General features: G+C 35.4%; 1 protein-coding gene across 1 annotated transcript in view; it reads left to right on the top strand.

The window, feature by feature from the left end:
* Window positions 1-22,313, top strand: part of scn1laa (sodium channel, voltage-gated, type I-like, alpha) — a 56,671-nt gene that overhangs the window by 26,048 nt on the left and 8,310 nt on the right. Inside the window, exons 16-22 of the mRNA XM_016242265.1 lie at window positions 8,195-8,330; window positions 10,912-11,066; window positions 11,355-11,528; window positions 13,088-13,210; window positions 19,059-19,331; window positions 19,959-20,012; window positions 20,135-20,272. Of these exons, the coding sequence (XP_016097751.1) occupies window positions 8,195-8,330; window positions 10,912-11,066; window positions 11,355-11,528; window positions 13,088-13,210; window positions 19,059-19,331; window positions 19,959-20,012; window positions 20,135-20,272 (1,053 nt within the window). The remainder of the gene's footprint in view (window positions 1-8,194; window positions 8,331-10,911; window positions 11,067-11,354; window positions 11,529-13,087; window positions 13,211-19,058; window positions 19,332-19,958; window positions 20,013-20,134; window positions 20,273-22,313) is intronic.

Raw genomic sequence — 22,313 nt, forward strand, 5'->3', positions numbered from 1 at the left:
GCTCAGGACCTCAGATTGGGCCGAAGGTTTACCTTCCAACAAGACAATGACCTTAAGCACACAGCTAAAATAACGAAGTTCACAACAACTCTGTGACTGTTCTTGAATGGCCCAGCCAGAGCCCTGATTTAAACCCAATTGAGCATCTCTGGAGAGACCTAAAAATGGCTGTCCACCAACGTTTACCATCCAACCTGACAGAACTGGAGAGGATCTGCAAGGAAGAATGGCAGAGGATCCCCAAATCCAGGTGTGAAAAACTTGTTGCATCTTTCCCAAAAAGACTCATGGCTGTATTAGATCAAAAGGGTGCTTCTACTAAATACTGAGCAAAGTGTCTGAATACTTAGGACCATGTGATATTTCAGTTTTTCTTTTTTAATAAATCTACAAAAGTGTCAACAATTCTGTGTTTTTCTGTCAATATGGGGTGCTGTGTGTACATTAATGAGGAAAAAAAATTAACTTAAATGATTTTAGCAAATGGCTGCAATATAACAAAGAGTGAAAAATGTAAGGGGGTCTGAATACTTTCCGTACCCACTGTAATTGACATCATTACATGCTCCAGGCTGGTATAATGCACACATCGGTTGTGTGAATTTTATTTGCAGTATGATAGCAATGCACCCTAACTTGTGGAAACAAACTGCTATTGATGGCATATTATATACAGTAATTGACATCATTACATGCTCCAGGCTGGTATAATGCACACATAATTTAGGGAAGATGCCATATTTAATTTGTGTTAGCTTAAGGACCTAGTTCATGTCTAAATACCTGAATAACAGTGCAAATGATGTCTTTTGGTGAGTCAACTACATCACCAAAGTCATTTTGTCACATGCATGGTGCCAAAAAATGAAAGCTTTTCAGTAGTGTCACTGAATTTTTCATTTTTTCCGGTCGGGTTAATTGCAGTAAGTGCATTGTGGATTACATCAACATGTAGCTTGACCCATTATGAAAGAGAGGTCAGGGAATATCAGTTTTCAGATCACATTATCTGCCATTTAAGTGCTGAGTGTGAATGTTAGTCTCATGATAACATGCTCATTTGCTTTCTGCTGGGAAACGAGGATGTGGCGGTCTGTGGTTTTGGCATATAAACATCTATACACTGATCATTTGTATGCCAATCTCTTTGAAGTTGTTCTAAAATGTCTACCGCTTTAGTTTTGTGAAGGGTGATATGCTTTCAGCTGAAACTCAAAAATCCTACATAGGCACTATGCAGCATTTTAAGGAATGACAGGCACAAATGATTGCGTAAAACTGCCTCCCACAGAAAGCTGAATTGCCATTGTAATTTACCATGCATTTACTATAATTCAGCACATTACAAGAATAGTTAACCCAAAAATGAAAATTCTCTGGAAATGTACTCAACCTCAGGCCATCCAAGATATAAATGAGTTTGTTTCTTCATCGGAACAGATTAGGAGAAATGTCGCATTACATCACTTGCTCATCAGTGGATCCTCTGCAGTGAATGGGTGCCGTCAGAATGAGAGTCCAAAGAGGATTGCTAGATTTCTCCAAATCTGTTCTAATTAAGAAACAAACTCATCTACATCTTGGATGGCCTGAAGGTAAGCTAAATTGGGTGAGCGAATTAATTGGAATAAGAAAAAAAAATCCAAATGAATAATAACTCACAAATAACATTTGTGAGTTATCAACATTCCCAAACAGTTGAAATCCATTCACATACTTGCATAGAGTATAATCCAGTCAAAAGAGACAGCATTGAATGTATCCTTTGTGAAGAAGGCGTTCCCATAATGCAACAGGTTCAGTGAGCTGCTGGATAAAGCTGATAAATATATAAATATAATTCTAAAACTATTTTTTAATGAGAGTCTTCTAGATCAGTTGCTTACGATGTTGCATTTCAGCAGACAGCAAGACAGCTCACTATGTTTTGGACCTGAGCCATGATCTCTGATTAGGGTTGCAAAAAGGTAAATTTAGGAAATATTCCAGAAATTTGGGAAACTTTGCAGGATTTTTTGGAATATTCCAGGGATTTTTGGAAAGTTTCCGGAAATTTTCCACCCCTTTGCAACCCTATCTCTGTTAGATCGCCTCTTAGACATCAACAGATGATTCTGTATTATTGCTCCCATTGATTTATCTGTCAGTCTAGCACTCTGACCAATCTTTTTACCTCTAGACAAAACGGTGAGTGTTTTTTACTTGTTGTCTGTCTCACATCTTTAACGTGATCTGTCTTTGCAGCATTTCTGAGATGCTCTCAAGGTTTGCAATGAGAGGAGACCTGTAAGACCTTTTTAATATGCATCCCAACTAACCGTAAATACAGCTTTTACCATGCATGAAAAATAATGTTTCTATCTAATGGAATGTTTAGAATACTTTCCGTACCCACTGTAATTGACATCATTACATGCTCCAGGCTGGTATAATGCACACATCATTTAGGGAAGATGCCATATTTAATTTGTGTTAGCTTAAGGACCTAGTTCATGTCTAAATACCTGAATAACAGTGCAAATGATGTCTTTTGGTGAGTCAACTACATCACCAAAGTCATTTTGTCACATGCATGGTGCCAAAAAATGAAAGCTTTTCAGTAGTGTCACTGAATTTTTCATTTTTTCCGGTCGGGTTAATTGCAGTAAGTGCATTGTGGATTACATCAACATGCAGCTTGATCCATAATGGAAAAGAGGTCAGGGAATATCAGTCTTCAGATCGCATTATCTGCCATTTAAGTGCTGAGTGTGAATGTTAGTCTCATGATAACATGCTCATTTGCTTTCTGCTGGGAAACGAGGATGTGGCGGTCTGTGGTTTTGGCATATAAACATCTATACACTGATCATTTGTATGCCAATCTCTTTGAAGTTGTTCTAAAATGTCTACCGCTTTAGTTTTGTGAAGGGTGATATGCTTTCAGCTGAAACTCAAAAATCCTACATAGGCACTATGCAGCATTTTAAGGAATGACAGGCACAAATGATTGCGTAAAACTGCCTCCCACAGAAAGCTGAATTGCCATTGTAATTTACCATGCATTTACTATAATTCAGCACATTACAAGAATAGTTAACCCAAAAATGAAAATTCTCTGGAAATGTACTCAACCTCAGGCCATCCAAGATATAAATGAGTTTGTTTCTTCATCGGAACAGATTAGGAGAAATGTCGCATTACATCACTTGCTCATCAGTGGATCCTCTGCAGTGAATGGGTGCCGTCAGAATGAGAGTCCAAAGAGGATTGCTAGATTTCTCCAAATCTGTTCTAATTAAGAAACAAACTCATCTACATCTTGGATGGCCTGAAGGTAAGCTAAATTGGGTGAGCGAATTAATTGGAATAAGAAAAAAAAATCCAAATGAATAATAACTCACAAATAACATTTGTGAGTTATCAACATTCCCAAACAGTTGAAATCCATTCACATACTTGCATAGAGTATAATCCAGTCAAAAGAGACAGCATTGAATGTATCCTTTGTGAAGAAGGCGTTCCCATAATGCAACAGGTTCAGTGAGCTGCTGGATAAAGCTGATAAATATATAAATATAATTCTAAAACTATTTTTTAATGAGAGTCTTCTAGATCAGTTGCTTACGATGTTGCATTTCAGCAGACAGCAAGACAGCTCACTATGTTTTGGACCTGAGCCATGATCTCTGATTAGGGTTGCAAAAAGGTAAATTTAGGAAATATTCCAGAAATTTGGGAAACTTTGCAGGATTTTTTGGAATATTCCAGGGATTTTTGGAAAGTTTCCGGAAATTTTCCACCCCTTTGCAACCCTATCTCTGTTAGATCGCCTCTTAGACATCAACAGATGATTCTGTATTATTGCTCCCATTGATTTATCTGTCAGTCTAGCACTCTGACCAATCTTTTTACCTCTAGACAAAACGGTGAGTGTTTTTTACTTGTTGTCTGTCTCACATCTTTAACGTGATCTGTCTTTGCAGCATTTCTGAGATGCTCTCAAGGTTTGCAATGAGAGGAGACCTGTAAGACCTTTTTAATATGCATCCCAACTAACCGTAAATACAGCTTTTACCATGCATGAAAAATAATGTTTCTATCTAATGGAATGTTTATGCACTTCAAAAACTGTCATAACACTAATATAATTCTTGTTCATCTTCAGTCATAGATAATGGTGTTAGCGTTCTCTTTCAATCGTTGAGTTACAGTTGATTTTAGGGATGCACGATATATCGGCCACCATATCGGTATCGGCCGATAAATGCTCATTTTTTCTGTTATCGGTATCGGCCTGATAAGAAAATTTGGCCGATATCTTAAAGCCGATAAATAATGCATTATTTCCTTCAGAGACACTTCAGATGCGCGCTGTTCGTTTGCAGCCTTTTGTGCAATTGTACGTTGTAATATTGTGTTTATTTGATGTATATCTGATTTATCTCATATAGAATGCGTTTGGTTAAGTTAAAAAGAGCGCTTCAGTTTACCGGTGATAAACTCAAACAGCAGTGCACAACATTAATAACTATGATTGGGAATGTCGTGTATATAAAATTCTAATGAGAACATTATTATAATAAAACGTTGTGAATTCTTTGGGTTTAGTTGCCGTGTTTCAGCGCGTTGATATGGGAAGAGCGCATCCACAACAGGATCACACATTCTGACTATAGCACGCAATAACTGCATCATTTTGTACATATATAAGTTGTAATATTATGTTTATGTTGTATTAATATTAATCTCAGGATGCATTTCCTTGAGTTAAATAAGCTGCCAGCAAAACGCTTCAGTTTACCGTGTTCATTCAGCTCTTCAGCTTCAGCACGTGCAGCTCAACGGCTGCTATTTAAAACGGTGGTATTAATTTGTTACTTTTTCAAAATCATTGATATATTATTAATAACAACAACCACTTGTATTTTTCTCTTATTATTTTCATCAACAATATGGTTTAGTAATTAAAATCATTTAATTATTGTCCGTGCAGAGGCTATTCTGTTTTATTGATCTGTGGCGCATTCATTTTGATTCTTTACACGTGTAATGATGTCCAGTGACTTGTTTGCATTATTTATGCATTATTTTATTTATTTGTAAGACTTTTTTATGACTAAATTTGGTAATGGGAGAGTAAAAATATTTTTAAAACGTACACCGTTCAAACTAGGCTGCTTATGTTGAAGTGTTTGGGATGTGACTTTTAATGATGAGACCTTTTTTGTAATCAGGCTCTCAAAAAGTATATAACAATTTGGATATAGATTTATCGGCCAACATATCGGTTATCGGTTTTCAAAAATAAAGCATAATCGGTTATCGGTATCGGCCAAAATTTTCATATCGGTGCATCCCTAGTTGATTTCAGGTCTCTCTGCAAATGTATACACAACTATACAGAGCTGACAATCAAGAAACGGTTCTCATTCAGAATTAAAGAAAGGATCACAGAGTGTTTGACATCAGTGGATTGATTGAAGGTTTTGATGAAAGCAACTTGTAGAGCATTGTGTTAGCAATGTCATTGTCATAGATTCAGTTACCACACAATGCATGAGCTGATAAAATGCATATTTTCAAAGCAATGTAAATCGCTTTGGATAAAAACGTCTGCCAAATTCATAAATGCATAACACTAACTAGCCAAAGTAATCACCATTATCTGGGAGTTCCATGTATTTTACTGAAACATACTACTGTAGATATCCAAACCAATGGCATTATTGCACTGATTGTCGAAATGACATTAGACAGAAAAGGTCTGGGGCCAAACAAGGACTCGAGCCATCCAGACATCTTGGTTGCATATTAATTTCATCATAGCATGCTTGCATCATTCCACAAGCTGCATTAGCTGAAAATCTAACTGATGGTTTTTGCTTAGCAAGCTTCACCATGTACCTGCTGTAATGCAGCAATTAAAGGAATGGTTCACCCAGAAATGAAAATTGGCTGAAAAATGCTCTAAAGTGCATGTGCTAAAATACATGCTATTCTGGTCTATGTAAATTATATTATTTTATATTATTACAAATTATAGATCATTGGTTCTTACTGCCTCTGAAGTCTTGTTGGTATAGTTGCAGTCAACACTATATCCCATCAGTGTTATTTTAGTGTTATTATTAGTTTTACTTATATACTATCATAGTAATATTTTGAATTAGCTTTTATTTTTTATTTTAGTTTGTTTTAGTAATTTTATTATGTAATTTAATTAGAGTTAACACTGATCCACTAGTAGGTCATTCAGTCTATGAAATCAGTGCATTTTCCAAAAAATGATCAGACAAAGAATGTCTTAAATTGTTAATAATTTGCACTGGGACATCTCATGATTTTATATATATATATCTTTGTAAGTGAGTGGGTGATTGTGCACTGAAAGACAAAATTAACTGTAGAAACATATGAATTCAGGACAGGCTTAATATAATTTCAACTTCAGTGTTTATTCAACTTTCAATGTTTGTACAATCAGGGGCTCCGCTATGGTTTCCGGGCCCCCTGAACATCATTGACTCGGGCCCCCTCTCCCTCGCCGGGCCATCGTTCTAACCTTCCCCCCGTTACGGTGCCACTGTGTACAATACATTTCGCAATAAACTTTGAATGTATATTGTTTTACGCCATGATTCATCTCCGAGTTTATTGGTGTGGTTAATGGTGTATAACTGTTTGGAAATGCATATGAACTACTGTATACTATATACTAGGGGTGTAACGGTGCACGTATTCATACTGGATATTTCCAAAACGGGTCTTTCACCGAACAAATTAAGCATTGTTTTAACTACTGCACGAATTGGAACTTCACTGGAAACTTCCAGTTTTATATATTGTTACTTTTGATAAGAAACAAAGTCTCATCTTTCAAATTACGTCCTTTTTTTTTCAGGAAATTCAAACAATAAAAGACGTTTTGACGCTCTTTGATGTGGCGCGACAGATCGTTGTATAAATGCCTCAGTTCAAACGGCATCATGGAGCCCTCTTTACTACTAGTTTTACTTTTAACACGAAATAAACATGAATGAACATCTCATGCCTCATGTAATCGCTCAATCGGTGGTCCAACCACAGAAAGACGTCAATAAAACTTAATAAAAATCTATTCGTAAAAAAAATAAATAAATAAAAATCTTCTAAACACGTAGCATTCATTTACCTCTGGCAAGTCATCAGTGTTCACAACTCTTTAGTTCGCTAGAGAAATGAACTCTAGAGAAGAGCATTTCGTGGAATATTAGATTATATACTTATTATATTTTACTTTAGCTGTTAGTGATGTCATAATTATTTAATGTATGTTTACATTAGTGCTGTCAAACGATTAATCGCGATTAATAGCAGCCAAAATATTAGTTTTTGTTTACTTTATATATGTATATTTACTGTGTATATTTATTATGTATATATAAATGCACACACATACAGTATATATTTAGAAAATATTTACATGTTTATACATTTATATATTCATATTCTTATATTTTATATTATATATAAATAAATATATTTAATATAAAAACAACATATTTTTCTTAAATATATACATGCATGTTTATATTTATTTATAAATAATAAATATACACAGTACACACACATATATTATGTAAACAAAAACGTTTATTTTGGATGCGATTAATCTTGATTAATCGTTTGACAGCACTAGTTTAAATAAATCTCTTATGAAACAAGTTATGACAGTCACTGTGTAAATTAATATATTTCAACAACAAATGGAAATTTTATAATTAAGAAGTTAATTTAAAAACTGCATTTTGTGCAATTTACATGTTTGCATACATTTTTTTTTAAGTTGAGCGTTGATTATAATATTTAAAATTAAATAGCAATTCAATTTAAGTTTGGGCTCCGTTGTTAATTGTAATCTTATAGTAATGTAAAATGGCTCCCTATAGCTTATATAGCATAATCTGAGGTAGATTTGTATCCCTAAGAAAATTTTATTTATAAGTGAATTTATTTAAAGAAAGGGCAATTTGTTCAGTACACCACTGTTTAAAAAAAACCGAGGTATGTACCAAACCGTCATTCAAGATGAAGGGTTTTAAGCACACGAGATATCACACCAAGCAAGCCTTACTTCTCAGACTTTGCACAGTGACTCAGCTGAAACGACTGACTTAAGAAACCCTATGCACATGTATCATCTGTTATTGATGTGTCTGTGCTGCTCTTGCAGAAGCTGTCTGACGTGGCTCCCAGCTCTTCGGAGGGCAGCACGGTGGACCTCAGACACTTCGTTAAAAAAGATGGAGAAGATTCTTTGGACTCTGAACTTGAGGAATCTACTGATCCAGAAGCCTGTTTCACAACAGGTGATGCTGCTAATAGTTTCCTTACCATACATAATAAGACCGTCCTTCAACTCTTACAAAAAAGTTCAGTAGTATCAGTGGGAAATGCCATGTTATATACAATGGGCCCAAAAAAACATATGCTGTTTTATTTGTCTATGCATCACTCAAAGTGAAGACTCAACTCACTTTTAATAGTGTTTGAATTTAACATGTTACTAACCTAATGACAATAGGTAGAATAACACATGGCACACACAAATATTGTTGGTTTTTATTACGTGTTTCGTCTCTGTCTGCTTTTTGCTATTGAATAAATTTGATGGTTATTAATAATATGTTTTTTGCATGGATTTATTACACGTTTTGAAACTTAAGTCAGGCTTAAAATGTCTGAATGTCATAGCATTGGATAACAAAGTGGTGTTTGTCTTAAAGAAATATTTTTTTACCCATTTCAAGAAAAACATTTCACAACAGGAACATTAAAGGGTTAGTTCACCGAAAAATGAAAATTAGCCCATCAATTACTCACCCTCAAGCAATCCTAGGTGTATGTGACTTTCTTCTTTCAGACGAATCCAGTCAGAGTTATATTAAAAATTGTCTTTGATCTTTCAAGCTGTTTAATGGCACTCAGCGGGTGTTGCAGTGCATCAGTCCAAAAGAAGTGAAATAAAAAATGCCCATCCATAATAAAAAGTGTCTCACACAGCGCTAGGGGGTGAACAAAGGCCTCCTGTAGCGAATCGATGCGTTTTTGTAAGAAAAATAACCATATTTAAAGCGTAATAATCAATTTAATCTAGCTTGCGCTCACTGTTGTACATGGAAGCAGCTCCGGGCGGATGACGTATGAGGTCAGCGTTTTTATTTCACTTCTTTTGGATTGATGCACTGCAACACCCGCTGACTGCCATTAAATAGCTTGGAAGATCAAAGACCATTTTTAATATTACTCCAGTATTCATCTGAAAGAAGAAAGTCATATACACCTAGGATGACTTGAGGGTGAGTAATTTATGGGCTAATTTTAATTTTTGGGTGAACTAACCCTTTAAACAACAGTTCTTAAGCTGAAAATGAAGACACAATTTATGGCACCACTTTGTGATTGTAAAACTTTAGTGTAGCATGTTCATAGTTAATGTGATAAACAACCTTGCTTGTGATGTTCCTTGTATTAAAAGGGCAGTTGTGACTCGTGGCCAAACCCCCAACTACTCCCCGGGAGCCACACAAATTCTGAGTATGGGACACCATACTTGGCCACATGTCACTTCCTTTCCTTTCCAAATTAGTAAATGTAAATGTAGTAAACCTAAGGGTACTGACTTTGCACACCTACTAAAAGCCACCTTCAGACTAGTTAGTTAAACATATTTGGAAAAATGAAAAATTAAGAGAATTGTTTACCAGAAATTGACAAAAAATGTACTGAAAATGTACTAATCCTCAGGCCCTCCAAGATATACAGTGGTGTGAAAAAGTGTTGGCCCCCTTCCTGATTTCTTATTTTTTTGCATGTTTGTCACACTTTAATGTTTCAGATCATCAAACAAATTTAAATATTACACAAAGATAATGCAAGTAAATACAAAATGCAGTTTTTAAATGATGATTTCATTTATTAAGGGAAAAAAGCTGTCCAAACCTACGTGGCCCTACGTGAAAAATTAATTGCCTGTTAAATCATGGAAGAACTGCAATTAACCACCTTATTTTAGAAAGCTGAGTTAAATTTCACTAGCCACACGCAGGCCTGATTACTGCCAGACCTGTTGAATCGAGAAATCACTTAAATAGAACCTGTCTGACAAAGTGAAGCATGCTTAAAGAGCAACACATCATGCCACGATCTAAAGAAATTCAAGAACAGATGAGAATCAAAACAGTTGACATGTATCAGTCTGGAAAGGATTATAAAGCCATTTCTAAGGCTTTGGGACTCCAGCGAACCACGGTCAGAGCCATTATCCACAAACGAAGAAAACTTGGAACAATGGTGAACCTTCCCAGGAGTTGCCGACCAACCATAATTACTCCAAGAGTTTTTTCACGTAGGGCCAGGCAGGTTTGGACAGCTTTTTTCCCTTAATAAAATAAATAATCATTTAAAAACTGCAATTTGTATTTACTTGCATTATCTTTGTGTAATATTAAAATTTGTTTGATGATCTGAATCTTTTAAGTGTGACAAATATGCAAAAAAAAAAAAAAACTGGAAGGGGGCCAACACTTTTTCACACCACTGTATATGAATTTGTTTCTGCATCAGAACAGATTTAGAGAAATGTAGCGTTACTTGCTCACCAATGGATGCTCTGCAGTGAATGGGTGCCGTCAGAATGAGAGTCCAAACAGCTGATAGCTGAAGTAGTAATCCACACCACTCCAGTCCATCAATTAATGTCTTGTGAAGTTAAAAGCTGTGTGTTTGTAGACGTTTTAACTCCAAACCGTTGTTTTTTGTTGGACAAAATAATAATCCATAATAATGTGAAAAAGTCAATCCCTCGTTGGCCTTTTACATCAAACTCATTATTATACTTATCCACCAACTTATTTGTTCATTTCTCCAAATCTATACTTCGTTTTTCAGGGTGTGTCCAACAGTTCCCGTGCTGCCAGGTGGATGCTGAAAAGGGCATGTGGAAGAAATGGTGGCTGCTGAGACAGACATGCTATAACATAGTGGAGCACAGCTGGTTTGAGACCTTCATCGTCTTCATGATTCTGCTTAGCAGTGGCGCTCTGGTGAGGGAAGTGCATGTGTTGTTTTGTTTGTCAGTGTGTCACAGGGTGAAGCCTTGATTCACTTTCAAAAGAGTTTGACGTGAACATGTTGCTAAGCTAATGACACAATACTCTAGACAGAATAATACATGGCACACACAAATATTGTTTGTTTTTATTACCTGTTTAAAATTGTATAGGCATTTAAAATCAGTATTTTTCTTAAATGGATTTTTTCACTCAACTTGTTGCAATCCATGCTGGTTTAATTCTAATCCTTTATATCTTCACATCTCAAACTTTTTTCAGGCACTTGAGGACATTTACCTTGACTCAAGGAAAACCATAAAGACCATACTGGAATTTGCTGATAAAGTTTTCACCTACATCTTCATTCTCGAGATGCTGCTGAAATGGGTCGCGTATGGTTTTGTCAAATACTTCACCAATCTCTGGTGCTGGCTGGATTTTATTATTGTTGATGTAGGTTCAACTTTTGATGAAATATTATATGTGCTGCACAAGATTACAGTTACAGTTGTGGTCGTAAGTTTACATACACCTTGCAGAATCTGCAAAATGGTCATTTTTACTGAAATAAGAGGGGTCATGAAACATGTGTTGTTGTCCTGATAAAACTATTTCACATACAGATGTTTACATATAGTCCACAAGAAAAAATAACAGATGAATTTATAAAAATGACTCCGTTCGAAAATTCCTATATGCTTGATACTTCTTGTATGATTTGCGATAGTTCTCACTTGTTTCTTATGAGCAGGTGCATTGACCACTGTTCTTCAGAAAAATGCTCCAGGTCCTGCACGTCTTTTGGTTTTCCAGGATCTTCAGCATATCTGAACCCTTTCTAGCAGTGTCTATATGATGTTTTACTTTAATTGAGGGACTCATACAAATAATGCAAACATTCACTGATGGTCAAGAAAGAAGCATGATGCATTAAGAGCCAGGGTGCTGAAATATATATATTTTTTAATTACTAACATTTTGCTGATTCTGCAAGGTGTATGTAAAACCAAAAACTGAAAATGAGGCCGTCATTCATTTACACGAATGCCATTTCCAATCTGTGTGACTGAAAGGATGCTATTCGTCATAATAGGGATTAGATACTATTATAGATTCCATTACTATTTTGATTAACTTTTTATGTTTTCTTTTTAGTTTTCATTAAAGTTTTGTTAATATATACAATATTTTTATTGCTTTTTATTTTAGTACATCAGGTAAAAATGAGAAATTTTGCCTTGACAACTACAGTAGCTAAAATAAAATGTAAAAAAAAAAATTTTAAAGTTATATTTATATTTTTTATTATACAAATATAATAAATGAAGGCAATAAGCCCCAAGCCATGGTTTACAGTGAATTTATAACAGCTAAGGGGCGTTGTTAGGCACGACGCGAAGCAGATAGTTTTATAAAACGGTTATTCCATATACGTAGTAAGGCTTCAAAGAATAAAACGGAGCAAATAAAGTGTAATGATATTAATAAAAACAGTATTCTTCCACCAACACACAGACGTAAACAAAGGTGTATGTTTGTAGAGTAACGCGGCTCAACCAATCAGAATCAAGGACCGGAACTATCCGTTTTATAAAAATGATTCCTTCACTTATAATTCTTGGCAGTAGAATGACACGGTACTATTTGGCTGGTGCCCTGCCATGCAGGTTACGTTTTGTCTGCAAGTTTGCAGCGTGGTTTGCATGAGTCCTTGATTAGTGAACTATGTGCTAAAACAACACAGGTAGCAGATGCACATCAACTTATAAAAGCACCATTATCAAGAGAGCATCAGTGAACTGAGAATGATTGATTGGAAATGATGGCTTTCGTGTGTGTTATGCATGTGGGTATTGAGACTGTGCGAGTTTATACTGTTTGATAACAGTTGTGAGATTTGTACATTTGAAAGGCCGTTTTCCCATGAGAACCCGCAGAGAAGTTGAGATTGGAGCAGGAAGGAAGGGAATCGTGAATGCTTTTCTCCTAATGAGCTCTGTTGATGTGTGTAGGTCTCTCTGATCAGCCTGGTGGCCAACGCCCTGTGTTATTCAGAGCTGGGCGCCATCAAATCTCTCCGAACCCTGAGAGCCTTCCGACCACTCCGAGCTCTCTCACGCTTTGAGGGAATGAGGGTAAAATCTCTTAATGTGGACTATTTATTCATTTACATTTATAAATCATTATTCTTAAAATCATATCAATTATACATATATGTATTGAGGACTTTATTCAATAAATGAAAGGCTGACTGACTAGGAAGCAGACCTGAATTCATTGAAAATGTACCCTTTAGTTGCCTTTGGTGTTCTTTTGGCCTTTTCACACTTGAAAATGTCAGTCCAGTGTGTTTCTGGCTTAATCCGGGGTTATCTTGATTAGTATTTAATCCTGGGTGGTCAGGTTTTGAGATTTCACACTACCATTGTAAACTCTGGGTTAACATTGTGATTTCTATTAGAGAGAACAATTTTACTGTTCAGTTTTATTTTGATTGTGATTTGACTCAATTACAATTTTGATTCAGTTCGATTTGATAATGACTTTAGGCAATCACGTACAGTATATGTCTCAAGGAAAACATTTACATTACTATAATAATATATAACTTTACTGTAATATTAAAGTGATTTGTAAACAAACATTTAAATTGCACATAAGGCTGTTTTTAAAAAAGAAAAGAAAATGTATTATAGGCCGATAATAAGTTTTTAATGAGAAAATTATGTTTCTACTCCAGTTTGTAGCACTTTAAACAGTGGATGTCATAACTTGTTTTCATAATAGATTTATTCAAGCATACATTAAATATAAAAAAACAGGTAAAAAAAAAAAGAATATATAGGCTAATATAGTGTGTAAGTTTAGCATAATGTTCATTTTCCCAACTGACTAAATATCTATAAACATTGAATTGCTTTTTTTGTTCATGCATCATCTGAAAACAGACCGATTCCTGGGATTTAAGAATCGGTTTTGGTTCATCAAAATAAGAATCCATTCAAATCGAGAGATCAATATTTTCATCACAGCCCTAATTTTTTATATTTATAAAATTAAAATCGGATAAATACAGCATGCAGCAAGTATGCAGTCTATTTTAAAAATCTGTTTTATCTTTGAAAAGATGTTGCCATGCTTAAGTCTTCTGAAGAGTAAAAGACAAAAAACGCACAACTTTAAGAGAAGTGCATGCATATTTACTGAGCCTTGCACTGATTGATTCATTACTGGTTGTCTGTTGCTCTCTGTAGTTTAGGTTGCCAATTCTCCTTTAAATATTGTACTTTGATGAAAGTTTGGTAAAAGCAGAATGAAAATGAGCTTAATAAAGAATTAAGAAGATGTTAACCCAAGGTTTATTGCAGTATGAAAAGCCCCTTTCAGTAGTTTTGTGTTTCTTTCTGGCTGGACATGTGAATGAAGTCCTCTGAGCAGATCAGCTTATTGAAGTCAACATGAAACTGACATATAGGACATTCAGTGAGGACAAAACACATTGTGGGGCTTGAATTTATCTATCAGAAATTGATTGTATCATAAAAAGTAGGTGTTTAATACCAAAATAGAGTCACGTGTCGTCACATAGTTGAGGATTTGATGTAATCTGAAAAGAAACGGAGCAAGTTATACATTTCGATGAAAGATTTCAAACATCATTATTTAGTACAGGGTTGCCCAAACTTTGAGAGTTGATAAATAGCTAATAATTAATGAAATCTAAAAATTATTTTTTTTAAAAAAGTAAATAATTAAAGGGTCATCATTTACTCACCCTTAAGTTGTTCAAACCCTGTATGAAGATATTTTGAAGAATGTTGGTGACCAAACAGTTGCCGGTCCCCATTGACTTCCATAGTATGGAAACAAGTACTATGGAAATCAATGGCTAACTCTTTGGATACCACCATTCTTCAAAATATCTTAGTTTCTGTTCAACAGAAGAAAGAAATTGAGTAAATGACAGAAGTTTCCTTTTTTTGGTGAACTGTCCCCTTAAAATTAAAATATTTTATGTTTAACCTGCATGTCATGTGACTGTTTTGAAAAATGAACCTAAAATCTCAGGTATACTTTAGATCAAAGTGGTTTAGCTGACAAAAACGAAACGCTGCTTTTGTATAATGTGCATGTAATCATTCACAACAAGGTCGTAAACATGCATTAAAGGGGTCATATGACGTTGCTGAAAAGAACATTATTTTATGTATTTGGTGTAATGCAATGTGTTTATGCGGTTTAAGGTTCAAAAAACACATTATTTTCAACATACCGTACATTATTGTTTCTCCTCTATGCCCCGCCTTTCTGAAACGCGTCGATTTTTACAAAGCTCATCGGTCTGAAAAAGCAAGGTGTGCTGTGATTGGCCAGCTATCCAGTGCGTTGTGATTGGCCGAATGCCTCAAGCGTGTGACGGAAATATTACGCCCCTCACCATACTGTGATGCCGTCTCCCAGCTGCTCTGCTCGTGCACATCCCATCATCGGTTCTCTTTTAGCAGTTCAGTCAATGTACTGTTAGGAGTAACTGAATAACTCGGGATATTGTTTTATTTTGCATCAGAGGGAGTGTCGGGCACGTTTATAAACCGAATAACTTAAGTAATTTGTGGATTGTAGACGCGTACCGTATCGCGCTGCGTAAACATAAAGCCATGTCTGCATTTGTGATCGGAGAAACAACAAGCCTACTCTACACTGCTCAAAACTTGCGTTTGAATCATCAGTGGCAAATTATTTAAATAAAAAAAATGTACTAACAGGCTGTGAGTCAGAAGTGCCAGACTGTCCTTGCAAAGTTGGAACTGCCCAACTTTATATAAACAGTCTTTGTGCCACAGACGCATTGTAGGTATGCACCAAGAGCTTGTAGCACTCCAAAGAGAAAGGAAAAATTGAAATCGTATCATATGACCCCTTTAAGAGAGTAAATGGGGTTCAAATTGATTTCATGTTGACTTGAAGAGCGTAGAGAGAAATGTGTGCCTGGATTTGTGTATGATTTTCTCCAAAAATGTTTTTAGAAATGGATTAAAATTGATTAACAAGAACTCATCCTAAAAGGCAATGAACAGAAACTACTTATTGGCTGCAGGGTGCTTGAGACCATTGAAATTCAACTGTGACATAATCCTGTGTCTGGTCATCATCTGTGGTGTTTTGCTAAAGCTGTGAATTGCAAGCGATGGTAGGGAGCACTGACGTGCTGCTTTATGTATTAAGCTCAGGGGTGTGGGTCGTTATTAGTACTGTTATTGACCAAACGCTTGCGTACGTTCTCCACACGAATGTGATGTTGCGATGACTTCCTCCCCTCACGTGGCAATCACTGATCTCTCCTCTGTCTGTATTGATGGTGTCTGCATCCGGATGTGCCATTGCTGCTGAGTGCCTTTAACATGCGCTTTCCTTTCTTTTTGTGTTTGTTCATTTACAGTAAACGTTAATACTGTGGCTTCACCTTACTTCCTAAAGGTCATGCTTTTTCATGCCAAGGTTGTCAAGGTTGTGTGTCATTCAGAACTGAACTGAGAGGCATTTAAATAGTATTTCGGTTCCTGAATATGAATTGAAGTAGTAGACAATTTAATTTATTTATATATAAATCTATATAAATTGTTTAAAATAATATATTAACATATAAATTAGAAATATATATATATATATATATATATATATATATAATAAATTACATAATTATCATTTTAGTATTTATTTATCATCACAAATGCTCATTTTATCAGGTAAAATTTATTTTTATAGAGAGAGATTATGTATTTAAAATTTGATATATGTTATACTGTATATGTTTTATAATTTATATTTTATATACTTGCAGCCTAATTTCTTTAAATTGCTCCAAATCAACATAATGTGGTCACATTTCAAATTCAGCTGATCTTTCGATTCTGAACTTTGCACAATCATCCAAACTGCAAAACAGACAAAACTAGTGAGTGCACAGATCGATGTGCACTAATATCTTTCCCTCTCCATTCCTCTTTCTTTTTTCCCAGCTTCTCCCCTCGATCGTTATTGTCATTGCCGGTAACTATTTGTCCTCCTGCCATTGTTACTGCTAACCATTACACACTGGGCAGATTCTCATTACACTCATGTGTTTTCCTCTCTTTACCAAAAGTCAATGGAATAAAAAACGGATGCACTTAGTTTTACTGGTGTATCAGTATGGAATTATTTGTGTGTCTTTATTATTCAATCAAAATCTGTGTTTGAGAGTAAAACTAATTATTTTGTAATTAAAAAATAAAAGTATGCAAAAAAAGTCTTCTTAAGGCTCAAAAATAAAGAAATTGATAACAAAATTATTTGCAGTGCGTATAAATCTTTGAAAATCTTTATTTTTCTTTGTGTACTTTAAACACTTTTCATTGCGAAACCACAAATGTGACTCTCTTTTCTATGGAAGCCCGTTTCCGCCACTGAAAAAAAAAAAAAAAAAAAAGGAAATTGCGACTTTTTATCTCGCAATTCTGACTTTTTTTCACAGAATTGTGAGACATAAAGTCAGAATTGTGAGTTATAAAGTCAGAATTGCGAGTTATAAAGTCAGAATTGCGAGATATAAAGATTTTTTTCTTGCAATTGTGAGTTTATATCTCGCAATTCTGACTTTTTTCTCGCAGTTCTGACTTTCTTTCACAGAATTGTGAGATATAAACTCGCAATTGCGACTTAAAGTACAATTTTGAGGGGGGAAAAAAAGACTGATATGTTCTCAGAATTGCGAGTTTATATCTCACAAAAAAAGTCAGAATTGCCAGAAAAAAGTCAGAATTGTTAGATATAAACTCGCAATTGCAAGAAAAAAAGTCAGAATTGTGAGTTTATATCACGCAATTCTGAGAAAAAAAGTCTGAATTGTCAGATAAAAGTCGCAATTACCTCTTTTATTTTTTATTCAGTGGCGGAAACAGGCTTCCATACTTTTCTGCCGTCTTTTTCAAAAAAACTTTTGTTTGCGACATTTGTGGTTTCGCAATGAAAAGTGTTTAAAGTGCACAAAGAAAAACAAAGATTTTCAAAGATTTATACGCACTGCAAATAAGTTTATCAATTTCGTTATTTTTGAGCCTTAAGAAGACTTTCTTTTTTTTGCAATCTTTTATTTTTTAATTACAAAATAATTAGTTTTACTCTCAAACACCGAATGTTTGATTGAATAATAAAGACACAAAAGTAATTCCATATATCAGGCCTATAATAGAGCTGGGTGATATGGCAAAAAAAGTTATGTGAAAGAGATACGTGATATTAATATTGATGTTTTTACCCTGAAATTACCTTTTATTTCACTCAAATGAATAATGATTTCAACCAATCAGCCATTATATTTAAGAAGATTCAAAATGTTGAATGCAAAATACAATAAAAGACTAATCGGAAAATATTCAAGGCATGTTTTCCACATTGTTTGCCACACTAGATAAACATGAGAAAAATTATATTTGAACAAAATAACACCAATAGAAGAACGGCTCGGGTTACTTATGTAACCATGGTTCCCTGAGGGGAACGAGACACTGCGTCCTCTAGGGGTCGCTATGGGGAACGCCCATAGTAGGAAAAGAAAAAGCTCTTACTTTGCTTTTGGAATGCACTCTTCAAACAGAACGGTCAGTGAAGACGAAGAAGGTGATGATGTGCGCTACCGTCGCCTATTTTGTACTAGTTGCGACGGTAGTGACGTCATGGCTGTCGCCGGCCAAACAAGTTGGTGTTTTTTCAATGTAGGCTTCAGACACGGGTCACAACGAGGCGTTCCCCATAGCGACCCCTAGAGGACGCAGTTCGAAGTTCCACGAAAGGGAAGCTATTTTTACCTGCATATATTTTTATACTTTTTACTGTTAATTTTTGAGTTGCGGCAAATTAATCATTGAATGAGCTGTAAAACAAAGTGCTTCCATGACGATTGCACAGTATTCATGACCCTTTGTGATGTTTCTGTTGACGCAGGTGGTTGTGAATGCTCTTCTGGGCGCCATCCCCTCCATCATGAACGTCCTGCTGGTCTGCCTCATCTTCTGGCTCATTTTTAGCATTGTGGGCGTCAACTACTTCGCCGGAAAGTTTTACGAATGTGTAAACCAAACCTCGGGAAAGCGCATGTCTATCGCAGATATCGGTAATAAAACGGATTGTCTCAACAGCCCCAATGACCTCGTCTGGAGAAATGTGAAGATTAACTTTGACAATGTAGGAAATGGATACCTGGCCCTGCTACAAGTGGTAAGGTTGCCCTAAGAATTTGATGTTCAATAAATATGAGAGAGATTTGTTTTTGATTTTGATTTAATTTTATTATAATTTTTTAAACCTTGAACATAGAAAATGTATAATGTTTCATCATAAGAAGAGATTTTTAACATCATTGGAAAATCTCTCTGTCTGTTTTTCTTTAGTAATCTCCATTAATATTAGTAGTAGTAGTATTTATTATTATTAATAATAAAATATTTATATTATTATTGACATTATGAATTTAAAATTAAATGTAAGACAGTACACTCTAAAAAAATTTTTGGGTTGTTTTGACCCAGCGGTTGGGTTAAACATTTAAGCCAACCGCTGGGTCAAAACAACCCAATTGCTGGGTTTGTCCCTATTTTACCCAGCACTGGGTTGTATTTAACCCAGCATTTTTTAGAGTGTACATCAGATCGTACCATGATATTTAAAGGGCTCACTTGAAATCGCATCACATGACCCCTTTAAATGCTTTTACAGTATAAATAAATTATGTCTAATATTTTAAAACAAAATATTATTTCCCATGCAAAATAATTTCCCAGTGCAATAATATTAATGGTGCTAATATCAAAAATTAAAATGTCAAGTTTTCTTCATTTTGTCAAGGCCACTTTTAAAGGGTGGATGCCCATTATGCATGCAGCGGTAGACTCTCGCAGTGTAAGTCTTTTTTGATTGTCATTTTACAGCTGCTTCAATAATATTTCATTCAAAATTATGATACACCATTCTTATAATCAAATCGTACTGGTGCATGCTGCCCTTCATCTCCATCTCTGCAGGTAAATGTTCAACCAAAGTATGAGGACTCTCTGTATATGTACCTCTATTTTGTCATCTTCATCATCCTTGGAGCTTTTTTCACATTAAATCTCTTCATTGGCGTCATCATTGACAACTTCAATCAGCAGAAGAAAAAGATAAGTATCTATATACTATAAGCTTGACAACAAAGCCATCTGCTTCTGATTTTGGATGTTTCTTTTTAATGCTAGTTTCCTGCAAAAAAAAGGCATTTGAAATGATTTTGACTCAGAAATATATATATATATACTTTATTTTTCCCCCTTTAAATATATCACAAATCACAGCAATAAATATATTGATTATTTTTGACCGCTGTTACAAAACCATTTTTACAATAAATTTTCTGGTTTGACCTTGAGATTAGATAGCTTCAATATTTGACCACTATTTATGATAATACTTGGTTACAGTGACACTAGTAGTTCTCATTTCTGTCAGGAGTGCAAAAACAATTGGGAGTTAATGATATTTTGATCAGAGTAACGAGACACTCTACATAGCAATACGAAGCAAATGTGATTGAATATGTATTAACCATTTTACCATAATTTCTGGTTCAAACTAAACGAGGACAGGAACATGGCCAAATAAGGAAACACAGGAAGAACTACGGGGCCAAAACAGGTCCAAAAGTCTGACATTTCATATAAGGAAAACGTGTATTAATTTCATACTGTCACTATGAAATAGTGCGTGCTGAATGTCTCTAAATCGCTGCATGGATTCAGGTGCGTGAACCAGGATCAAAAAACCCAGGCGCTCTCTATTAAGCAGGAGGAGCGCTGACAGTTAAAGTCCATTTCTTATTTTATTGTTTTTTTGTATTGTCATGTTGCAGTATTTTATTTGCTAGTGTTTTAAAAATATATATATATTTTTGGTATTTTATATGCTTTGGTGGTGGTTGGTGGAGTAGAATCACCCGGGAGTATATATATATATTTTTTATCCCTACCGGGGATATAATTCAGCAGATACATTGACCAGAAGGGGATATATATATATTAGTGGTGTCAAAATTAGCACGTTAACGCAGGCGATTAATTTTTTCAGTTTAATGCGTTAAAAATATTTAACGCAGGGGCTAGGGTTGGCCACCCCACTCACAACTGCTGCTTCTGTCACTTTTTGTCTTGACAAGAAGTGCATTTATTCAGTCGCAGAACGACTGAGAACCGGAGTATGGCGTTCGGACGGGATCTTTAATATGACGCTGCAACATGCACTCGTCTCACTGAATGTCTCATTGACGTCTTCATTTTTATTTTATTTTTTGCTATTTAATCCATTCATTTTAAGACGCAGACGAGGCGTAGACGTGACGTAGACGTCACGCAGACGTCACGTAAATCACGTGTGGCAGTGAAGTGTCGAGCCAGACGTCACGCGTGATTCACGTGTACCAGTGAAGTTTTTTTATTTAATTTTCGCTAACAGGTATCATAACACGCTGCTCACACGGCTCAGTGCAGTGTGTCAGCCAATGCACAATTATGGCGTTGGACGGGATCTTTAATATGACGCTGCAACATGCACTCGTCTCACTGAACGTCTCACTGACGTCTTAATTATATATTTTTTTTTTTTGCTAATTAATCCATTCATTTTAAGACGCAGATGAGGCGTAGACGTGAACATCACGCAGACGTCACGTAAATCACAACGTGCGTGTCTACACGTACAAAAGAAACGCGTTCAAAATTGCCGCGTTAACGCGGGCAGATTGTGCGTTGACACGGTCACATTTCACGCGTTCCGTTTAAAAACTTTTGGCCCCGTCTGCCTTCCATACAGTGAAGTGTCGAGCCAGACGTCACACGTGATTCACGTGTACCAGTGAAGTTTTTTTATTTAAATTTCGCTAGCACGTATCATAACACGCTGCTCACACGGCTCAGTTATAGCTTTAAGGATTCATCTATATTTAATTTAGAATTTAGTGTTTGATATCTTAAATTTCAATTTCTGTATATTTCTGCTGAAAGGCACAGGTAAATATGACATTTATTATAATGGGTTTATGTGAAGATTGTTTTAAGTTCACTTAAATTAGAAGTTATTTTTTAAAGTCTAATAAATGTTCAAATTGATAGCTCTCAATTATACTGTAATGTTGAAGGGCTATAGTTAATGGTTAAATTTTGGAGGGGGGGG

Source organism: Sinocyclocheilus grahami, unplaced genomic scaffold, assembly GCF_001515645.1.
Source record: "Sinocyclocheilus grahami isolate Dianchi unplaced genomic scaffold, SAMN03320097.WGS_v1.1 scaffold652.1, whole genome shotgun sequence".
Taxonomy (NCBI): Eukaryota; Metazoa; Chordata; class Actinopteri; order Cypriniformes; family Cyprinidae; genus Sinocyclocheilus; species Sinocyclocheilus grahami.